The 20,360-nt window shown below is 49.8% G+C and overlaps 2 protein-coding genes across 14 annotated transcripts in view; one reads left to right on the forward strand and one right to left on the reverse strand.

Annotated features, from left to right (window-relative positions):
- CFAP44 (cilia and flagella associated protein 44) overlaps positions 1-5,409 on the forward strand; it is a 160,138-nt gene extending 154,729 nt beyond the window's left edge. For all 4 annotated transcript variants that reach the window (XM_054551511.2, XM_009238521.4, XM_063721764.1 and 1 more), the window contains one exon: positions 576-5,409. In XM_054551511.2, coding sequence (XP_054407486.2) covers positions 576-767 — 192 coding nt within the window. In that variant the 3' untranslated portion in view covers positions 768-5,409. The remainder of the gene's footprint in view (positions 1-575) is intronic.
- The window catches only part of BOC (BOC cell adhesion associated, oncogene regulated), a 76,409-nt gene continuing 60,922 nt past the window's right edge, over positions 4,874-20,360 (reverse strand). For 5 of the 10 annotated variants that reach the window (XM_054551518.2, XM_063721767.1, XM_063721765.1 and 2 more), the window contains 15 exons: positions 19,632-19,925; positions 18,992-19,264; positions 17,645-17,952; positions 14,068-14,230; positions 13,560-13,670; positions 12,866-13,072; positions 12,315-12,496; positions 11,660-11,765; positions 11,170-11,292; positions 9,033-9,233; positions 8,697-8,918; positions 7,761-7,993; positions 7,471-7,547; positions 6,764-6,957; positions 4,874-5,654 (listed from right to left, as the gene is read on the reverse strand). In XM_054551518.2, coding sequence (XP_054407493.2) covers positions 5,467-5,654; positions 6,764-6,957; positions 7,471-7,547; positions 7,761-7,993; positions 8,697-8,918; positions 9,033-9,233; positions 11,170-11,292; positions 11,660-11,765; positions 12,315-12,496; positions 12,866-13,072; positions 13,560-13,670; positions 14,068-14,230; positions 17,645-17,952; positions 18,992-19,264; positions 19,632-19,925 — 2,882 coding nt within the window. In that variant the 3' untranslated portion in view covers positions 4,874-5,466. The remainder of the gene's footprint in view (positions 5,655-6,763; positions 6,958-7,470; positions 7,548-7,760; positions 7,994-8,696; positions 8,919-9,032; positions 9,234-11,169; positions 11,293-11,659; positions 11,766-12,314; positions 12,497-12,865; positions 13,073-13,559; positions 13,671-14,067; positions 14,231-17,644; positions 17,953-18,991; positions 19,265-19,631; positions 19,926-20,360) is intronic. The other 5 variants (XM_054551514.2, XM_063721769.1, XM_063721768.1 and 2 more) reach the window with 3 other exon arrangements.

A 20,360-nucleotide genomic window follows, 5' to 3' on the forward strand; every position in this document is an offset into this window, starting at 1 on the left:
TTAAAAAATGGTCAAATATCATAAATATTACATGGTTCAGAATATTATATTACATATTATAATATTCTGTAAATTATAGTGATGTATATGTATAATGGATGTTTCAATAAAACAGAAAGCAGGAAATCCTAATCTAGTCCATGGGGCAAAGAAGGCCTCCCTGAAAGTGATGTGTGAAACATGAGTAGGAGTCAGCTGGACAGGGAAATAACTCAGATGAGGAAACAGAAGATTTCATTCTGGGAACCAAAATACGGGCTGTCCAGAAAAAGAAAGACATACTCTGTCTTTTATTATTCCAGTGATGAGCTCTCTAGGTAATGAATGACTGATAGCTAGCTTAAAGTGTACTCATCCAGAGAGGATTTGCACTTGAAGAGTTGTTTATTAGTCCAAAGGCACACATTTCTAATGGTGGGATTTTAGCAGAGGAATTGAAGGCTCCCGAGATTAAGGAGCAGTGGCTGTTTAGGGTGACTGTCAGGCCAGCACTCATCACAGATACACAGTATAAGGGCATGGAGTTTTTCACTTGCCAAATGATGCTTCAACAGGAAGCTGTTTTCTTTCGACAGGGCAATGCCTTCCAGGGCCCTCGGGAAGCAGATGTTGTGGCAAGAGAGAAGGTCACTGAATTGATCCAACTCCAGGCGGAAAGGATTTCGGCCTTAAAGGAGGAGATAGCTCTTTTGCGTAGGAAAGGTGGTCTTATCCTCCCACCCATTCAGTCTCCACGAGAGAAAGAGATACAGCCCGCGGACCTTTGAGTTTGCTATTTTCTCAGATCCATACAAGATTTCTGACATAACTCACCGGAAGTTCTGTCTCCTCATCACCTCCAACAATCTTATTACTTTAAACTGAACTTGCCTGAAAGTCTAAAACCAGATCCAGTCACGTAGCTTTAAGAATCTCTCTACAATTTGGTTATCTTAGAACTGACTGCAGCACCCAACCTCTGTTATGAAACTGAATCATTTTAGATGTTTCGAACCTACTAGATTGAATATGAAGTCTCGGAAGGCTGTGTTTCATGATTGCGGCAAATCATCTGTAATATATTTTGTTTTAGGAAAATTTGATTTGGGGGTATGCTGAATTTTTAGCCCTTGGCAAGAAAAACTGTCATTCAGCAATTCATGAGAAAACTTTGTTTTCTTGATCCTTAGAAAATAAACTTAGATGTTATTAAGTGTTCTCTGAGAGGATGCAGGAGAAAAGGACATTTTGCCAACTATATCTTAGAATAGAAATGCAAATTTCAGTTTTGCATTGTTGACTTCATAAAGCAGTTTTTTGAGGGCTCAGGATTCAGGAAATATAAACAGACATGGCAGAGCAGTTTGCTTTGGGTTGGCAGAAAGTAGGAAAATAACCAGCCTTCTTGGATTGCCCACAGTTTTTGTACACTCCTCAGTTCTGAGTGGAGCAGAGGGGCGTGTTTAATAAAAGTCAATCAAGAGGCTTTTCTTTAAAGATTTCTGCAACTCCATCAGAATTCTAAGTTTTCCCCAAAGTTTCTCATGTCCCCTGCCATTTTCTTTCAGGTTTTACTGGGGCCATTTGCTGGTTTTGATATAGACGAGGAGATAATGAAATAGATTTACCTTAGAGATCATCTTTAACAATCACCTTTGATTACGCATAACATTTTAAACTAATTTAAGAGTATCCTTTTGGTTTGGGGGTAAGTGCTCATTGAAGCTCATGGCTATAAGCATTGCAGGATAATCTCACTGACATTTGGAATCCTGTTAGTAACAGAGCGTAGCTCTTTAGATTAAGAGCTCTGTATTAATGAGCTACTCATTGAGGCTGTTCCAGGATAAGTTGGTCACTGAGAAGGGCGGGTGAAGAAAGGAACATTGCATAAATATAGAAGGGAACTCAGCAATGCCAAGTCTTCCTCACCTGTGATTAGCCTGCTAATGTGCCCCCCAAAATTATAGACAGGACTTGCTTTCTTTGTACATCAGAATATTCTTAGAGGTGGCCACTTGGCCTATTGTCTTCCTAAGATTCCTTCATATTCCTATTTAAGAGGTCAGAATACCTTATTGTTTGCACTTGTCACCATTCATTTCTGATGTAGTCACTTCTCTACTGGAGAGCATCCACCTTTTTTTTTAAATCACTTTCTGTGTTGTATATCCCAAGCCATGTGTGCCTTTCAAGTATTTTTCAAAATATGCTAGTCATAGCCCTGAGTATCTTATTTATTGCAGTAAAAAATTACCCCCAAACTTAGCTTGAAATAACAAACTTATGATCTCACCCAGGAGTGAGAGGGTTTCTGAGGTCCAGGAATCTGGGGAAAGCTTGGCTGGGTGTTCTGGCTCAGGGTCTTTCGTGGAGTTGCAGTCACACTAGGAGCTGGGGCTGCAGCCATCTGAAGCTTGGCTGGAGCTGGAGGGGCTATTAGCAAATTCACTCCCTCGGCCATTAGGCAGGGCTTCAGTTCCTCGCCATGTGGGCCTCTCCATAGGGCCGCTTGGGATATGACTTCTCCCAGAGCAAGTGATCCAAGAGGGAGGGAGACAGCAAGAGAGAATGACGCACATAAGAGCCACAGTCTTTTACAGCCCAAGCTCAGAAGTGACATACCGTCACCATTGTCATATGGGTCACAGGCTGACCCTGTGTGATGTGGGAGGGGACTGAACAGGATGTGAATGCCAGGTGCGGGTTACAGGGGCCTTCGTGGGAGCTGGCGGCCACAAGCAGCAGCTGCCTGGAGAGAGTGGCTGGTCTCTGAGAAGGGTCTTGAGGCGATACCATCCCCTTGGTAATTGTAGAGAATCAGGAGAAGTTACGTTATCTTCCTGGGCCTCATTTTATTATCTGACAAATGATGGATTGGTAGAATGGGTTCCTTCCCATTCTGAGATTCTGATTCTGATTGCAGCAAGAATGGACCTAGAGTCTACAGAAGAGCCACATCAGGATTCGCTGTGCACTTCAACTGAGAGGAAAGCTAATCCGGATAATTATTCCCAAACTGAGCTAGACTAAATCACTAGTTAATTCAACAATATTCAGGGCTTCATTCTGCATGTTTGGGAATTGACAAGACAGTTAACACTCAATTACTTTATTTTGAATTGGACAAAATATGTTGATAGCTTTAGGTTCATTTCAACTTGATTCCAGGCTTAGTCTTAAATCTGTAGTTAAGTTAGAGCATCTGAGTCTTTGGGAAGTTAAGCTTCAAACACAAATAGACCAGCACGGTGTGGCATGGGCGGGGTGGCTGGGAAGCTGTCCTGCTCCTGGCACACTTCCCTGCCTCCTGCTGTGCTCCCAGAGGAGGAGCCTCACCTCTGAGGGTGAGGCCAAAAATCAGCCTACACTGAGTTACTTGTTTGTCCATTGTTCATATAACTTGGCTATTCTGAACTCTCATCCATAGTATCGCCGATGATCAATCTCAGCATTGGAAGAAAGAGAAACTGCAGAGTCCAGCCCCTCTGTCACAACTTCAGAGTAAAGGAGTTGCTCATGCCTGCCAGCCAGCCTGTCCCACCACGGCCGGCTCCCCCCTTAGGGAGGTCTGTGGGCCATGCGCTAAATTTCTCTTTAGGGCTAAATCCATTGAGTGCTATGATTCCAGTGCTGTGCAGAAAGCAGATGTTTCACCTATCACTTCAGAAAAGTTCACCAAAATTCATTTTGACAGCCACCTGAGATCATCAAGGAGAAAAAACAAAGGAAAAAATGTAAAAAACCAGTGGGGCTAGAAGGTGAGTTACAGTTCAGATTGGGGGGCCTCTGGATAGCAAAGCAATGACTGAGAGTGTCAGCCCTACCCACCCCAGAAGTGAACTCTGGGCCGTGATGCCAGGTTGTCTGAAATCACAGTATCTTATTTTTTCTCTTCTCTTCCCTGCTCTGCTTCTCATTTCCTGTCATTTACCTGTTCCTTACAGTCCTTCTTTTTAAAACATATTTTTAAAATACTGCTTTCCTGAAAACCATGCTGCATTTCCACTTGAAATTCTCTCTGACGTTGAGCTGTTTGATGGAAAAAGGATGCAGAAGTCTGAGGAATAGCAGGTGCTATACTTATTTTGGCCAGCAGAGGATACACTTGCCCTAAACAGTCAGAGTGACTCTTCCCTAGGACCCTGTTTATCAAATTCTTCATGTTTAAAAGCCAGCGTCTGGCCCCCACTTAACGAGATTGTCTCAAGTGGCATTTCATCTGTAACTCAATTTTACTGAAATCTAGAAAATACAGGTTCCCCCCACCCTCTCCAACCCCAAAACACAAAGCGTAGTGAGGCTTTCATTGCAAGCATCAGTCTCCATCTAATTCCACTTCCACAAATAAAGATTTTAAAATTTCAATTGAAAAAGAATCTATGGTTGATCCTTTGGTTGGACAACAGTAAGTAAATGTTGATTTTAAACTAGTGAGTCAACTACTCTGGCAATGTTGGTGTATCTTTGGAAAGAAGGGAAGTGAATTTATCACGCACCATATGTCCATGTGTGGCACAGCACTTAGCTAAATAGTATTTTGGAGAAAATATTCGGTCTTCAACACACACCTATATAAAAAAGATTAGTTTTATTTCTTCAATATGACGTAAACTTCATCTCAAGTCCAGTTGGTAAGAGAACTATGAATCTATTTTTCCTGGTCTGTTGTACAACGGTTCCCTTGTGGACTAAACAGTAATGTGTTCCGCATGAATCCAAGCACAACTGACATTCACTGTTTTAAAAAACAAAAAAGAGAAACATTTGCTACCTTCTCCAGATCTCATTTCTGATGGACCTGAAAATATTATAAGTGGGTATTTTCTTCAAATACTCACTCAGAGACTGAATTCTAACATGTAAAGAAAATGCTGACTCACACATGACTCAGTTGAAGGTTACAGGGAAGACTAAACATTTATTTAGAAGTTACAGTGTTTGTTTTTACAGAGCTATGTTGCCACGGATTATTGATTCTGGAAGGTTTCTTAATGCTCATAGTGCTGTACACATCTTGGGCTGTTCTCATGGGCATCTTAGGAAAATGTTTCCCGTAGCACCGGATCCAGCCATCTATCTGTGTGGGTGTCTCCAGGCTGTGATGCTGTGACCCTTGCCTTTCCCTTAGGGTCATGATGAACCACGTGCCTGGGATCCTCCTCTTGCCAGCTTATCTGTGGGCCTCCTGCAGCCTCGCCTGCTGCTGCAGAGGCCCCAGGTTAGGAGTCTGTCCCGCGCCAGCCTGCGCGGTGCTTTCCTGGGTGACTCCTGTTAGGTGGCAGCTTCTTTATTTTCCCTCTCCAACCTCAACGGGTAGGATTCCTTATGTCTCTCCAGAATTATAAAACATATACATTTATTTACAAGTGCATAAATATATAAATATGGCTATAATAGAAAAATAAATACCAATTTTCTCTGTCTCTTTTTTCTTCTTTAAAAAAAAAAAACAATATATAGTCTTTCTGGGATATTGGCTTCTGCCTAAATTGTGGGAGGTGGTGTTTCAAAAGACACATGCACCGGTGGCCCCAGGGAGAGCTGCATTCCAGGTTCCTGTCCTACGTAGGCCCCTATGGGGTGCTGGGGACACCAGTCTCCTCCACTCACTTGGCAGGAGTCGGGACTGTCCACCTCTTCAACTGGTACAAGGCCCAAGCAGCATGGGGGCCCTGAGGGGAGAAAGAGTGGGAACCATTAAAATCCAGACTGACCGAGGAGCCAACACCCAGTGACACTGGGCCAATCTCTCTCTGTGGTGGAGGTGGTTACACTGGCTCTGGAAAGGGGACAGAAACCTACAACCAAGACAAGGGCACTTCTGTTCCCTCCAAGGTCTCTCATCAAAACAGGGAGGGCCACTTGCCACCCATTTCCCACTCATGCTGGGACCGTAGAGACTCCAGCACTGAGCCCACACCACAGGAGCAGATGAAGTCAGTGAAGCCCATGAAACGCAGAAGGAAGCCCTGCTCTTTCTATGTTTAGGCTGCTAGTCCACCCTTTGCTATGGCTTCTGGTTACAATCATCCCACTCACAATCCAGTCCCCCCAGATTGACACGGTCCAGTTTAAATCATGCTGGGTCGAGCTTTAGGACCCAGCATCTTTTAAATTTAATCTCCTAGAGACAGAGTCCAGGATCTGCCTATGAATGGGCACGCACACAGAGAAGCTAAGAAACATTAGTGGATACTTGGCGCCCTCACCAAGTATCCACTGATTTCTAAGGAGACTAGCATGGAGGAAGACAACGGGATGGGCTTAGTGTGAATGGCCCCAAACTCCTTGGAGAAAAAGTTCCGTGGAAGTACAAAGAGTTATGATGATGATGTTTGTAAGAATTTGGCTCCTTAATGATTGAGGCAACCTTATTCCTTAATTAAGAGACAAGCCTCAACAAAGCAAGGCATTTCAGAATGATTAGAGAATGCCTCTTAGTGTGATGAGCAGCAAATGGAATTTGTGAATGGCGTTGAAATGCAGAGACCAAAAAGGGCTTTTTTCTCTGAAATGGAGAAATAGCCTTTTTCTCAGAGGCTGAGGACCGCAGCTTATCATGTTGCAATAGAACCCACCTGGACATCCCACAGACCTACTGGGCCTTCAGCAGTGAAGGAAAGTGGCCAGCCACCCTCGATGCCCCATCCCGCCCACATAAATGCTGTGGCTGGCTCCTTACCAAGCCCCACCTTTGAAGACTGTTACTACTGGCTTGTGGATGCCTACCTCATGTCACCCCCAGCCTGTTTAATTTCCCTGCCCTGCTCCTGGCACCAACCTGAGTGAAATGGAGGGTCCCACATTGCTTCCAGGACAGGACTGTCGGGTGCTCTCCTCACCCCTGACTGGCCCACAGCAGCAGGCTGCTCCTGGCGTTGGCAGCAGTCGTGATGGGGCTGCAGCAGCTGGTGAGTGGAGTCGTCGGGCAGTGTGTATAAGAAAGAGCCCTCGTCCGGGCTAGACTTGGGACCCCTGCAGTGCACAAGCCCAGATGGGGAGGTGGGGCGGGGCAGGGTGGGCCTGTCACCCCATCCCCCTGCTGGCTGTCTCCCTGTCTGAGGGCATCAGAGCTGGTGAGAGCTCAGATGGGGCAAGGACTGCTCTCCCCTTTGAACATCAAGAGGTACCACACCATCATTCCCACTGATCATTCTAGTCCATTTCCATTTTATTCCATGTGGGAGGATGTGAAGTCAGGTGTCCAGGGGCCCATGGGCAAAGTCAGTTGTGGTGGGTGCTTCTGATCTGCCTAGTGAGGGAGGATTCCGAGTTGCCAACCCATGCCCCCAGGCAGAAAGGGCATCGCAACTGCAAATGAAACAACTGCCTATTAGGGCAACGGCTCAGAAGAGCATGATTGTCAGTCACGGGGACCCCTGAGTACAGCACTACTGCTTGGCTCTCGGTGACAGGCCTTGGATTTGAGGAGCTAAAGGGAAAGTGAGGCTGTGGGGCTTGGGAGTGAAAGGGGAGAGGCCTGGTTACCTCATGATCTGGTGACTTTGGGGGTCATATCCATTGCCAAGATGGGTCTGCCTCAGCAGGCTGCTGGTGTCACTCTGCTGCTCAAAAGGAAGAGTAATGAGACGGCCACGCCAGGGAGTCCAGGTAACTTTCCAGTGTTCACTCATCAACAGGAGCATCTGCTCCTGACTGAAGAAAGCCTGGCCCAGCAGCCCAGGCTGAGACCCTAGGAGGGAGGAGGCCCCCCAAGGCAGCCCAGCCACACCCTCCTGGGTGTCCCATACCTGCGCCCACACCCAAGAATACGCTACCTGCTGAAGCTCGCCTGGACAGTGCTGCTGCGGCTTCATGCCTGAGTAGCCCACTGAAGCCACGGGGCAGCCCCTATTCATGTGGATCCCATTAGCACAGGCCCGTCCACTGATGCCACTGAGGTAGGGCTGTCCGCTGGCCTGGTGGCCTGGGAGTCCTCCCAATGGCACCATAGTATATGGGCAGGAGGGTGGAAGGGCACTTCGAGGAAAACCCAGGTCTGTTGTATATTCTGGAAGGACAGAAAAATAAAGGTGTGCTTAGGCCAAGATAGCCTGGGATGGGTTGGAAAAGCCCCACAAGGATCTCAGGAGGCTCCTGGCCACAGAGGGTTGAAGGACGTAGGCAGGGAGTTGACAGTGCCCAAGTGATGGAGAACATTATCTCTTAGAGTCTCCTTTGTGTCACCCATTTCTGCCTGACACCTAGACTTTTCTGCAGGGAGAAGGATGGGGAGATACAGGGTCCAGGGCTTGGGGGCAGGAGGCGGTGAGTGAAAAGAAGGAACAATATTTAGAGGAGGTAAGCTGAACAGATGTTTTGCCATCTGAAGCAAAAATTAGTGACTAAAAGTCAGATTCCAGGATAGAGGGGAAAGCTGAAGGCAGCTCCGCACCCAGCGAAGAGGCAGGATGGACTGTAAGTAGGAATGTGAGGTCAGAGGAGCAGCTTCGGACACTTAAGAAGGTGGCACAACATAGGTCCCAAGCTCCAAAGGCGCAGAGAAGACAGTCCAACTTTCCCTCCTTCCTCCTCCCCAAGCCGAGGTCTGTGAGCTGGGGGAGGGGCCAAGTCGTTGGGTGTTCTCTGACCTCAGAGACCTTTGGGGGACTTGGGCTTGAGCTTTCTGTGGATGCAGACCTAGGCAGAAGCCTCCTTAGTGGAGCCCTCATTTTCCGCCCAGGATCTTCCCCCTGAAAGTGTCACTCACTCACTTTGCTTAGACCAGGCCCTCCACAAGCAGAAGGGGATGAAGGTGACGATGATGAGAACGATGGAGCCCAGGACGACCCCGACAATCAGATAGGGCAGGTCACTGGAGCGAGCCACCATGGCCCCAGTGCCCACCGGCCGCTCTATGGTTTCAGGAGGGGGCGGCTGTGGTGGGGCCAGAGTTGGGGGTGGCAGTCGACCAGGCTGGCCAGAAGACTTCCGAGCTGTAATTGTGGACAAAACTCACTTCAGCATTTTTTTTTTTGATATTTCCTTCACAACAAATAGAAAAAAAAAAACCCCCATTCCATGGGTGTGGGAAATGGGGTCAAACTCACTAGATTGGGCCTCAAAATCTCTTATTTGAATGGTGTCCACACTCAGCATGAAATTGGCATCTAATGTGAAACCTGGTGTTCGGGCGGAGACCTGAGCCTTATATTTCAAAGCAGAGCGAGATGTCTGTGAGCCATGCACTAGGAGTTGGACTGGGTCCTTCCGGCAGAAGTGGTGTAGTGCTTTCGGGAAGAACTGGTGAACTTTTGGAAGAAAATATTTAAAATGCAGGAGCCAGAAAAAGAATTGGGAATGGAAGAATTTACCCACACCCAAGAGCGTGCTACCTGCTGGTGGACTGAGACATGTACTAGGTATTAGCATGGATCACAGCAGGGGGACAGGTGTTCCGGGACTCACGAGGACACACAGTACATGTGAGATGCCAATTCAGAGGTGGAGTCAAGGCCAGCAGCTCCTTACTTCAGCTTTGCTGTTAGGAGGTATATCTGACCCTTGCTGGCCCTAGTGGCCATCTTCCCCCCGGCTTTCGGACTCTGTCCCCTCATGTCCCCCCACCTCTCTGCTGCTCTGTACACCTCCCCTTCCCTCTCTGTGCCATCTGCCTCCACAGACACTGGGAGGCCTTCCTGGTTCCTCCCGTCTGTACTCTCTGTATATTCTCACCTAGTCCCGTGACTTCCACCTATATCCTAAAGACCCCTAAACCAATCTCCCCACCCGGACCCCCTGCACGGGGCAGGAGCCCTGCTTCTTATCAGACACTTCATTTCAATGTCTCCAAAGAGTCAAAGACTCAGTAAGCCTCCAAGTGGTTTTACCTTGTTCCTTTCTCATGAAATCTGTTTGTCTTCTTGCCATTGCCATTTCAATAAGTGGCAACATCACCTGGGCAGTACTTCCAGCTGGAAACCTTAAAGTTTATTTTTAACTTCTTTCACTCTCTCCCAGCCCTAGCGTGCAAGCAGACCCTGGTCCCGCCCACACCTCCTTAGAAAAGAGACTCAAACCCATCCTTTCTCTTCACCTTTACTTTAGAGCCCCAGTTCTCAACCCTCAGCCCATTCCCTGCACAGTCACCAGTGACCCATCTCAACAGACAAATCCACTGATGGCCCTCCCCCACCTCACAGCCTCCAGTGGCTCCTGCTCTCCCTGGCTGCACCGGCTCATCTCACACCACCCTCAGTGGCCTCTTTCCTGGGCATTCACTCCCATAACCTCCTTCCCAGTGCCTGACACTCCAACCATCTGGAGCTATGTCCAGCCTCGTCCCCCAGGCCACTCCCTCCTCATCCTGGCCTTAGATTCGGTCCTTCCGGAAGACCAGTGTGAAGGCTTTATGAAGTCTCTTCCTCCCTCTGGGCACTCCCTGCACCAGGTGATCCAGGATTCTGGGCTGTGCATGTATCTGCCCTCCCTCCGGTGTACATGATGGAAGAGGGCAGGGATAGACACAGAGGCACTCAGGGAGGATCTGCTGAATAACTGAAAGCCAGTGAAGCAGGAGAGAGAATGCTATTGCCTTGATGAGAGGAAAATGTGTTGTTCTGTCTCTATTCCTATTCCTTTGTGATCTTCTCCTGATTATGTTCTTTGCAATACAACTGCTTTATCTCACTTTCAGTATCTGCAAAATGGAGATAATGCTATCTCCCCATCTGACCAGTGTGCAAATATTAACAAGTTATTATGTGACTATGTTTAACATGTTTTAAGTGCAATAGAAAGGGGCTGGTCTTGTAGTTAAGACAATCCTGGCCCAAAGCATGCTCTACCCCTAACCGGCTGCATGGCTTTGGCTGAAGTATACAGCTTCCTCATGCCCACTTCCTCTCCCATCTCATGGGATTGTAGTTCAGTTAAATAAACCAACCCATGTAGGCACCAAATATCACTGCAGGAATAAAGTATTTATAGGAAGTTCCCAACTTAAGAATGAGGTCTATCCCGATTTCATGGATGAGTTAATTATCAAGTTCCTTGAAGGTGTCATCATGGCCTATTTAGTATTAGGCACAGACAAATGAGCAGAGAGTGAAACATGACCAAGTCTGAGGGTATTTGGAAAACAAAGAATCTTCCTGGGAAAGAGGCCCAGCACCGCACAGGGAATGGTGACTCTGCCTTCCCTCGCTGGAAACACCAAGACAGGAGAGAGAACCCAAAGAGCCTCACCTTTGGTCTCACAGATCATCACGTTGCTGAACTCACTCTCCCCTCCTTCATTGAAGCACTGCATCTTAATGTCGTAGGACGTCTCTGGCTGCAGGTGGCTGATGGAGTGCCAGTACCTGTCCCCTGGGAAAGAGAGTCAGAGAATGGTGCATGGCAATGTATATATGGTTTTCTTGATCCCAATCTCGTAGTCAGACTCAGCTGGGGCAGTGTGTGGGGGAGGATGCCACTGACTGGCACAGGGGCGGCGTGTGGAGGAACGCTGGAGGAAATGTTCTAGGTGTCCACCCAGGTTGTCCCATCATCATGTGGGTTCATGAAGTTGACAGCTTCAAGGGTATTATGAATGAGTCAATGATACGGAGCTTAGAGCTTCGTGTCACACCAGACGCAGGTTTATGCTTCACCAGATTTCACCAATACCTTGTCCCCCATGCCAGCGGAGGAAACTATATCACGCAGAAGCTATAAACACAGAACTGTGTCTCACCTTCCACCATATCCTTCTTGTAGTCACTATCATTGTCACTGTCTGTGGGCCGATAATAAATATAAAAGCCATGGATTGGGGTGTTGTTGTTACTTGCTGGGATGTACTATAGGGAATGGAGAAGAAACAAGTTGACAACGGGCAGAGAAAACATCATCAAAGCAAAACCACTGGTGTATGAAGGTTCTACCCCAGTCCAGAGTTTGAATTTCACTTGGGGCCCCTGGCAAAGGTTTCTAATGATATCCCTGAGGTTCTCTGAAAAATGTGAAGATTACTCATTATTTTATTTAGCCTAGAGGTCCCTAAACTTTTGAAGAGAAGAAACAAATTGCCATTTCTCCAAAGACTTCAATTGCTTCTGATCTCCCTGGACATGTGAGGGGCCCCTGTGGCTGAGAAGGGGCCCTGAACAGTTGTGTTGGGATCCCCCGTGGTGTCAGGGGAAGGGCAGGAAGGAGGGTGAGGTCTACCAGGTCAAGGCACCAGAATCAACAGGAGACCACTAGAGCAGCTCCGGCCACTAAGAGCCTCCCAAATTCCACTGATGAAGCTTTCAGGTGCCCTGTTTGGGGGAGTCTAATCCCCAGGCTCACAGAGAAGGGCGTTTAGGGGAGGCCGTCTTCCGCTGCAGTCCACGGCCAGGCCCGCTTACCATCCACTTGAGCATGATGGTGGTCTCATTGACTGCATCCGTGAAGGTGATATAAGGACCTGCCACGGGCCTCTCGTACATGCGGCCGCTGTAGCCCGACACCACGTAGGGCCGAGAGGGGGCGCTGGGCTCGCTCTCCCCCAGCATGTTCAGAGCCCGGACTCGAAACTTGTAGGAGGTGCCTGGTGAGAGGGACACTCACTGAACTCAGGAGCTGGGAAACACCTTCTGATTCTCCCATGGCCTTTCAAGGCTGAGGACCTGGAGGGGTCTTCTGGGCAGCCCTTCCCCAAAGCAAGTTCTCAAAGGCGTCACAAGAACACCCGCCACTGTCAGAGCCAAGCTGCGGGGGAGATGGATCTGGATGCTCTTCTGGAGGGAGGCAGAAGGCTTGTAGGACTGTGGTAAACACCACAGACAGCAACACGGAGGCATGCTGGTGGGTGGGGGCCCGGGCCGAGAGAAGGGGATCCCAGGCTCGTCATCCTCCTCCAGGCGGCCAGGGGCAGCTGGGGGATCAGGCCAAGGCCACAGTGTGGCCAGGCGCCTACCTTTCTCTAGGCCTGTGATCTCCACGGACAGCCGCGATGGGGGGATGGCGCTGGTGGCCAGAATCCAGTCTCCCACTTTCTTTAGCTTCTTGTACTCCACACGGAAGGACTGGATCGGGAACCCACCATTCCCACGGGGAATCCAGGTCACGTACACCGAGGTCTCGGAGGCCATGGAGATGGTGGGCCTGTCGGGAGCTTCTGGGGCTGGGAAAGACCGTACCCAGTGAGGAAGGAAGCAGGGTGAGATGATGTGAGGAAGGAAGCAGGGTGAGATGACGCTGTATGCCCACTGGGCCTGGCCTGCTCCTGACGGACCCGCTCCTCCTCACAGCCCTCCACCCACTGGTGTTCACGTCAGACCTCCCCACGGCTGCCCGGGCTGCCCTCTCCTGGGGGAAGGCTTTGAGCTAAGACCGCTTATGCTATCCTTCTGCAAAGCCAGAGTGTGGAGGCCCAAGGACCACAGCTCTGGCCTCTGCTGCTCTCTGGATGCACCCAGTGAGCAATCCCAGCATCAATGCCAGCCTTTTATTTAAAAAGCTCCAAACTACATTTCCTCATTGTGGTTAACTGGGAGATGTCATAAAAACCCTGGACCTACAGAAGCAAGACCCCATTCAGCCACGGGAACAGGCCTCTGAGGCAGTTCCAGTCCTGACTGCGTGTCCCGTCCCTGCTGCTAGGGGCTTACGGGAGAGACGGCCGTGGTCTGGCTGGCTGCTGCTCTGGGGACTGGCTCCAGGGTCATCCCTCTGGATCTGCTGCTCCTTGCTGGCCATGATCTCGGGTTTGGGCCGCCGTCCTGGGTGGAAATGGGTTGTAGTCAGCAAGGGAGGAAGCAGGCATGAGATCTCCCTCCCACAGAGTCCTTTTTGCCTGAGACTCTGCTAAGGGGCATGACAAAGTGATGCAAATAAGCATCCGGGGCACTGAGGGTGTGGGCTCAGCCTCGGCCGAGACTGGTTGTGTTGTGGTACTATTGCTGGCCGCTGTGTGAGAGAGGGACGAACGGGTGCCAGAGAGGCCGGCTGGCAACTCTCCTGATGAGAGCTGGGACCTCAGCCTAGCACACAAACCACAAGGAGGCAGTAGCTGGAAGGAAAGATGAAGTTCAAGGTGAGCAGGAATTCTCACCTGGGCCAGTGGAACTTGCTCAGACCCACGGAAACCCTAAGCAAGGGGCAATGTTTGACTCTCACCAGTTCGGAAGGTGACCATGGCTGTCTGGCCCTCGCCTGCACAGTTGTAAGCCGCCATCTCCACTTCATACAAGCTCCCGGGGTCGAGTCTGGTGAGGGTCAGGCGGTGCTGGTTGGCTGGAATGCCAGAGATGGTCCAATCGTCAGAGGAGTTTGTGACCTGCTGGAGAAGGTAGCTGGTATAAAGACTGGCATCTCACCCTTGGGCTACGAGTGGGCTGTGGTTTACAAAGAAAGCAGCGCTGAGCCCAAGAGGGCAGGAGAAGGGGAAGGACAATGAGCCAGGTTGGGGTTGGGGTGGCACAGACTCAGACTGACCGCCCTGGGTATGGGACACCAACCTCACTGGGACATTCAAGTCAGGCTCCCTGATCCCTCGTCTAATGATCTCATCAAAGAAACCTCAGTGGGGGAAGTCAGATAGCCTGACTGATACTGCTGAGAACTCCTCCAAAGACCTTCTCTCCCTGTATTTCAAAGAATCTCCATGTTTTGCTTTCTTTCTCCTTCTGTATGTAAACCAAATGCAGTTCCCTCTGTTTATATTCTAATGAGACACAATGATGAGAAAGGTAATGAAAGTATCGGCACCCATCAAAATAGCAACATTCGCTAAGCACTTACTCTTACTCTGTGCTAGGCATGGAACTAAGCAGTTTATAGGTGCTACTTCCTTTTCCTCAAAATAGCCCAAGAGATTGGTGTTAATATTGTTCCCACTTCACAAATAGGGAGACTGAGGTTTAGAGAAATGAGCAATTTGCTCAAGGCCACATGGCTAGTGAGCACCAAAACGGTGACTTGACTCCAAAGAGCATGCCCATCATTGCACCCTATCCTGGGAAGAAGAGTCTGGGATCCAAAGTCCTGGGTTCAAATCCCGGTTGTGTAACTCAGAGCAAGTCCCCTAACTCTCTGACCCTTCAGCTCTGCATTTCACCAATGAGGCAAATAAACTCTCTCAGGTTATTCCGAAGATTAAACGAGAGAAATTGTATAAAGTGCCCCACAGTGAGCTTGGTGCACAGTAGATTCCCAGCAAATGCCTGGCCCCTCTAGGCCCCTCTCCACATCCTCAGCCCAGTGCGGTTTCTATCGTTTCAATCCTCTTTGTTTCTGCTCCTGCCTTCAGTCCTTGTTCAGAACTTAAAAACTGTGGATAAATTGTGACTGTGATGGATTAATCTTTAGTAGCTTCAAATTCCTAGCTCTTTAAAGGAAAAATTAAGGGAGCTCCAGGCTCCCCAACAGGTGATGCTGAGAGGCTGCTCATCTTTGCCGCCCCACCTTTCGGGACAACAGACTTTACTGCCAACTCTACACCCCAGAGAACCTACTGGAGCCTCAAGTTGTGGTTTGCTGAAGGAAGAAAACAGCTGTAAGGAAAAGCTCTTCTCTCTGAGCAGAATATTCCTAAGTCGAACAAAACCTACCATTCAAGGCACAGGAATGGTCTGGGCTCATTGTCAGGCTTCCAGGATTTGTTCCAAGGGGAGATGTTTTTACAAACTGAGACTCCCCAGTGGTGCTGGAAACCCAAACACAGTAGCCCAGGGTCTGCAGATGCACCAGGAAATGAAACTTGCTTCATGCATGTGAAACAGTGAAAATTAGCTGAATGATTCCCAATCCCCAGCAAGAGAAGGGGGATGAAAAAACACAGCCCGAATGCTGACTTTTGATTTCAAATTCTTTCTTGGGTGATCTTTAAGACTTGTTAGTTCCGTAAGAGAGGAACTGCTTTCAAGCCAGAACTTCTGCCTTGGCAACCCCAGGCTGAGGAGACCCCAGGCTGGAGCCTGAGAGAAGCCAGACAAAGCAGGGGCCTGTCCAGACTCTCACTTCCCCTGTGCCCCATGTACCCCTGCCCTCCCAGCGCTGGCCTCACACTTCCACCGGGCCCAGACATGAAAATAAGAAATAGAAGGGTAATTAGTCACTGTCACAAACACTGAGGGGGTGAAGGCGGCCTGAGCCTGGCATTTCCGGATCACCATGGCACGGCCTTTGCCAGTCTGCCTCTTGTGTGAGGCTGCTTCACGGCCACCTATTGGCCTGAAAAATATTATTCTTGCTCTCATGCTGGGTTTCGTCTCCTGGGAACCATGGGCATTTGGCCTGCCCTGATCTTTGTCTACAACTCTGAGATGGAGGTGTCCAGTTACATAGGGAAATAGGATTAGGACCAGCCCTGCCCTACAACATGCGAACAATGCTGCTTTTTGTTAAAAACTCATTCACCCACTTTGCTGGCTGCCTATGAAGAGGCCAGCAGGTGGAGGGCTAATGAGAAACTGCTCACCCCGTCCCCCTGCCTCTGGGGAGGCAGCAGAGGGGGCATAGGGGGTGCTCTGCCTTAGGTGTCTTTCTGACAACCCCAGGGTCTCTGTGGACTTGTCCTGACCCAAGGACTTCTAGGAGAGCATGTAAGGGAAAAGAACAGAATAGAAGGAGTCAGGGGCCACAGCTCTAAGGCAGGGAAACAGCTTCCGCACAGCTACCTCTCTCCACTGTGCAGGGTTGGTTCTGTTTTCTTGCTTGTTTGTGGAGGTGGGGAGGAGTGGAGAAATACTTTTAATTCCACATTCATATGCTTTCCATCAAGTGCACATAGCATTTTTATAAGCAAAATCAGCACGTATATGCTTTTATCAAATACAATTTTTAAAAAACCATTTAAGAATAATAGTTTTCTACTATCAAATGGCCTGAGAAAGAAAATGGCATATACTTGGAGTGAACAAAAACATTTTCAAGGACATTTTCTTACAGGGAATTTCATGTCCTCATCCTGTGGGGTAACAGCAGGTAAGAGCACAGTTGAGCGAGAGTGGCGGCCTGGGGACCCTGCCGGGCCTCACAGGACACAGGGTCCAGGAGCATAGCCCTGGCTGGGCTCTGCCCCCGCATCCTGTCAGAGCCCGAGACTCCCTCCCTGACATCTCCTGAAACATTCACCTGGACAGACTTCCTTCTGTCAAGGAGAAATAGCTGAGGTCTGAACAACATGATGTGCTTTGAGCTCAAATGCCTGCTTGTCAAACCCAAGCCATGACAGATTCTGAGAACTGAGGGGGTATTTTACAGCCTAAGAGAAAACACTTGTTCACAAATATTTGTTTTCCTGGCATTACAGCTGGCTTACCATGCCAGGGTTCCTGCAGGTATGTACCCAGCACGGCTTACTTTCATAAAAAAAAAAAATGTAACATCAACAACTAACGACAGAGGAAAGCAAGAAGGAGGGTGATGGTTACCAGGGAGACTGTTCACGGTCTCCTCAGGGACTAGAAGCCAGTGTGAGCTTCTGGGAATTGACTGCATAGAGCTTAGTACTGGATGCACGCACAAAGCTTTTTCCTGGGCCTTCCAGGGTCCCACACACCCCTCTTACAACCAGCTTCCTGAGAGGTGGCAGGGATGGACAATGGAGGAGACAGAAGGGCCTGTTTAGTGGTGGGGATTATCAGCTCAGGCTTCAGGAGCTCAAGGGGAGATGGCCAAGAGGCAGTGACTCTGCTCAGTCTTGCTGGGAAGGCTGTGCAGGGGAGGCAGCGGCCCCACACCAGGGCCATACCTTGCGGTGTTTCACCACATAGTAGAGGATTGGTGCCCGGCCACTGCCCTCATGCCGAGGCCGCCACACCAGTTCATATGAGTCTGTCTTGGAGGTGCGGGGCGAGCTGAGGATGATGGGAGCCTCGGCGGGAGCCCCCTGCCCCTTCTCTCCTGGACACTGTGGGGAACCAGGCCACACTGATGTTGGGGGTCTGGGGAGCGCCGGTTGCCCCCTCAGCATCTGCTCAGGGTTGCCGGGTTTGGAGGGTGGTATAGGAGGTGTGCCAGTAGCCAGCTCAGCATCCTGCCATAGCCTCGGGGTTATGCCTGGAGGACCAACAGGAAGGAGAAGGAAAGGTTAGTCTCCTGGTTTACCTGCTGAACTGTTGTTCCTGGGGGAGAAACCAGAAAGAAGACAGAGAGGCAACCTGGGCCCACCATCAGCCCGACCGCCACCCACTCTGTGCTGCCTAGCCAGGTTCCGTAGAAGACAGCGCTGGTGTCCCTGTCCTGCCAGAAGGAAAAGGCAGCCTGGCCTGCCTGGCCAGGGCTCAGGGGTGGCTTGGGCATGGCAAGCAAACTCCTGAATCCACGTGAGGTGCATCTCCAGTGAACTAACTCAATTTTCTCCCGAGGCCCAGGAACCTTGCGCCTTCCTTCTCGGTCTAGGCTGGAGGTGGGGACAGGTCCCTTCATGGTGGAATTTTAACACCACGGCACCATGTGGGCCTTTTCCTACTGAATATGAGACATGAACGCAACTGGGAATGTCCTCTGAGAGTCTGTGAGGCCAGGAGGGGCAGTGCTTCCTTCAGGAGGTTTCCATAGAATCTGCAAGCACCTGTCTCTCCTCTACCTGACCTTCCCCACCATAGGACATGGACACCCGATAATGCCGACTTAGCATTGTATTGTATTCATTGCTGTATTTTTCTCAAGTTGTTTCCCTGGTAAGTTTCGTCTCCATAGGGGAGTTCTCGAGGGCAGGGTCTTTGTCACGTTGCTCTGCATCCCCATTACCTCTCCCTAGGCTGAGCATGGTCACTGCTCAGTTGGCACAGGCCCCAAATGGAATGAAGCTTGCTGAGAAGGACAGACTGGCTTTTCTTTACCAAAGCCCTAGAGCGGTGGTTGTCAATCTGGGTTCCATAGAAATATTTTTTTAAAATACAACAATTAAATGGGTTATTTTCATTAGTGAAAACTTGCACTTCTGATTTATTAAGTTCATATAAATTCAAACTTACAACTAAAAGCTACTTTTTTCTATCTTACATACTGAGTTTCCAAGTTAGACTAGACTTCATTTGAGAAAAGGATTCAGTGAATCATCAGCTGGAATCTCAGACCCCTGGGCTACACTCACTTGGCCTGGAGGTCCGCAGCTGGACTACGGCATGGGCGCTCCCGACCTCGTTCTCGGCCATGCACTGGTAGACGCCTTCGTCCTCAGGCCCCATGCTGAGCACGCGCAGGGCCCTGCGGGAGAGCCGGAGGCGCTGGCTGGAGATGAGGGGTACGGCATTCCTCAGCCACAGCACGGAGGGCGGGGGGTTCCCACGCACCTCACAGGTAAGCTTGGCACTCTGGCCCCAGGGGATGACCAGCTGGGACAGCTCCATGGTGACCTCAGGGGGTTCTGCCAGGAAACCAGAGCAGGGTGAGAAGGGCTGTGTCTTTCTGTCCCAGGGCCAGATGGGCTGGGAGGGATGCAGTTAGGAGCAGCTCCCCTGCCCTTTGGCTGTTGCTTTTTCCTAATGGGCAGAGTAGAGGGAAAGAGAGATCTGATGTCTCCACCGTCAGAATCATCACAGGAGGGCTCCAGGACTGCATGCTCTTGCTCTGAGATCTGAAGAGCCCTGACTCTTCAGCATGCCTCTGTTCCTCACTCAGCATGTGGCCTTTCACAAGATGCTAACCCTTTGTGAGCCTGGGTTACATTTCTAGAAAGGCTGCACAGACCAGAGAGAAGGCCAAGGAGAAGACAGTCCACAGCAGACACTCACCGAACACCTGGACATTGTAGAGGATGACCGCTGCCCCGGGCTGCCCAACCCCATTGTCGGCCATGCAGCGGTAGGTGCCTGAGTCCTCCTCGCTGGTGGTGTCGATGAGGAGGTTGCTCAGCAGGAAGCGCGTCTTGTTGTAGCCGGCAACACTGGACCCATCCTTGGCCCAGGTGACCCGTGGGGGTGGGATTCCACTGGCCACACACTCCAGAATGAGACTCTGGCCTTTGGTGACGATGATGGTTTGGGCCTCTGGGGGGTAGATGATGCGGGCAGCCTCAGCGGTGGAGCCTGGAGGGGCAAGGAGGGCAAGGACAGAAGGCATGTGGACCAGGATGTCCTCTAGAGCATCCCTAGGAGGCAGTCCCAGAGAGCATGGAGATGGGATCAAACAGCCATTCCGGGTCTTTCAACCTATGTAGAGTGGGGCGTGCTACAGAATTCCCTTGGGGTTTGGTGTCCTTATCAGAAACAAGGGCTGCTTCTGCAGGGAGCTGTTATGAGTAAGAAATGAGATAGTACAGAAGAACAGCAGCATCAACACAACATATGCACAGTTAACTATGTGTGCTGGCAAAGAGAGAAAGGTGAGGGAGTGGAGAGGCAATTTAAATGGTACAGATATTTCTTTCTGCTTGCACTCAGTAAGTGCACTGTGAGGCTGAAGATGAGATGGGAAACAAGAATCTGCCATGCTCTCAACCCCACCCTATGGTTCTCAGGCCC

Source organism: Pongo abelii, chromosome 2 (assembly GCF_028885655.2).
Source record: "Pongo abelii isolate AG06213 chromosome 2, NHGRI_mPonAbe1-v2.0_pri, whole genome shotgun sequence".
In the NCBI taxonomy this organism is placed as follows: domain Eukaryota; kingdom Metazoa; phylum Chordata; class Mammalia; order Primates; family Hominidae; genus Pongo; species Pongo abelii.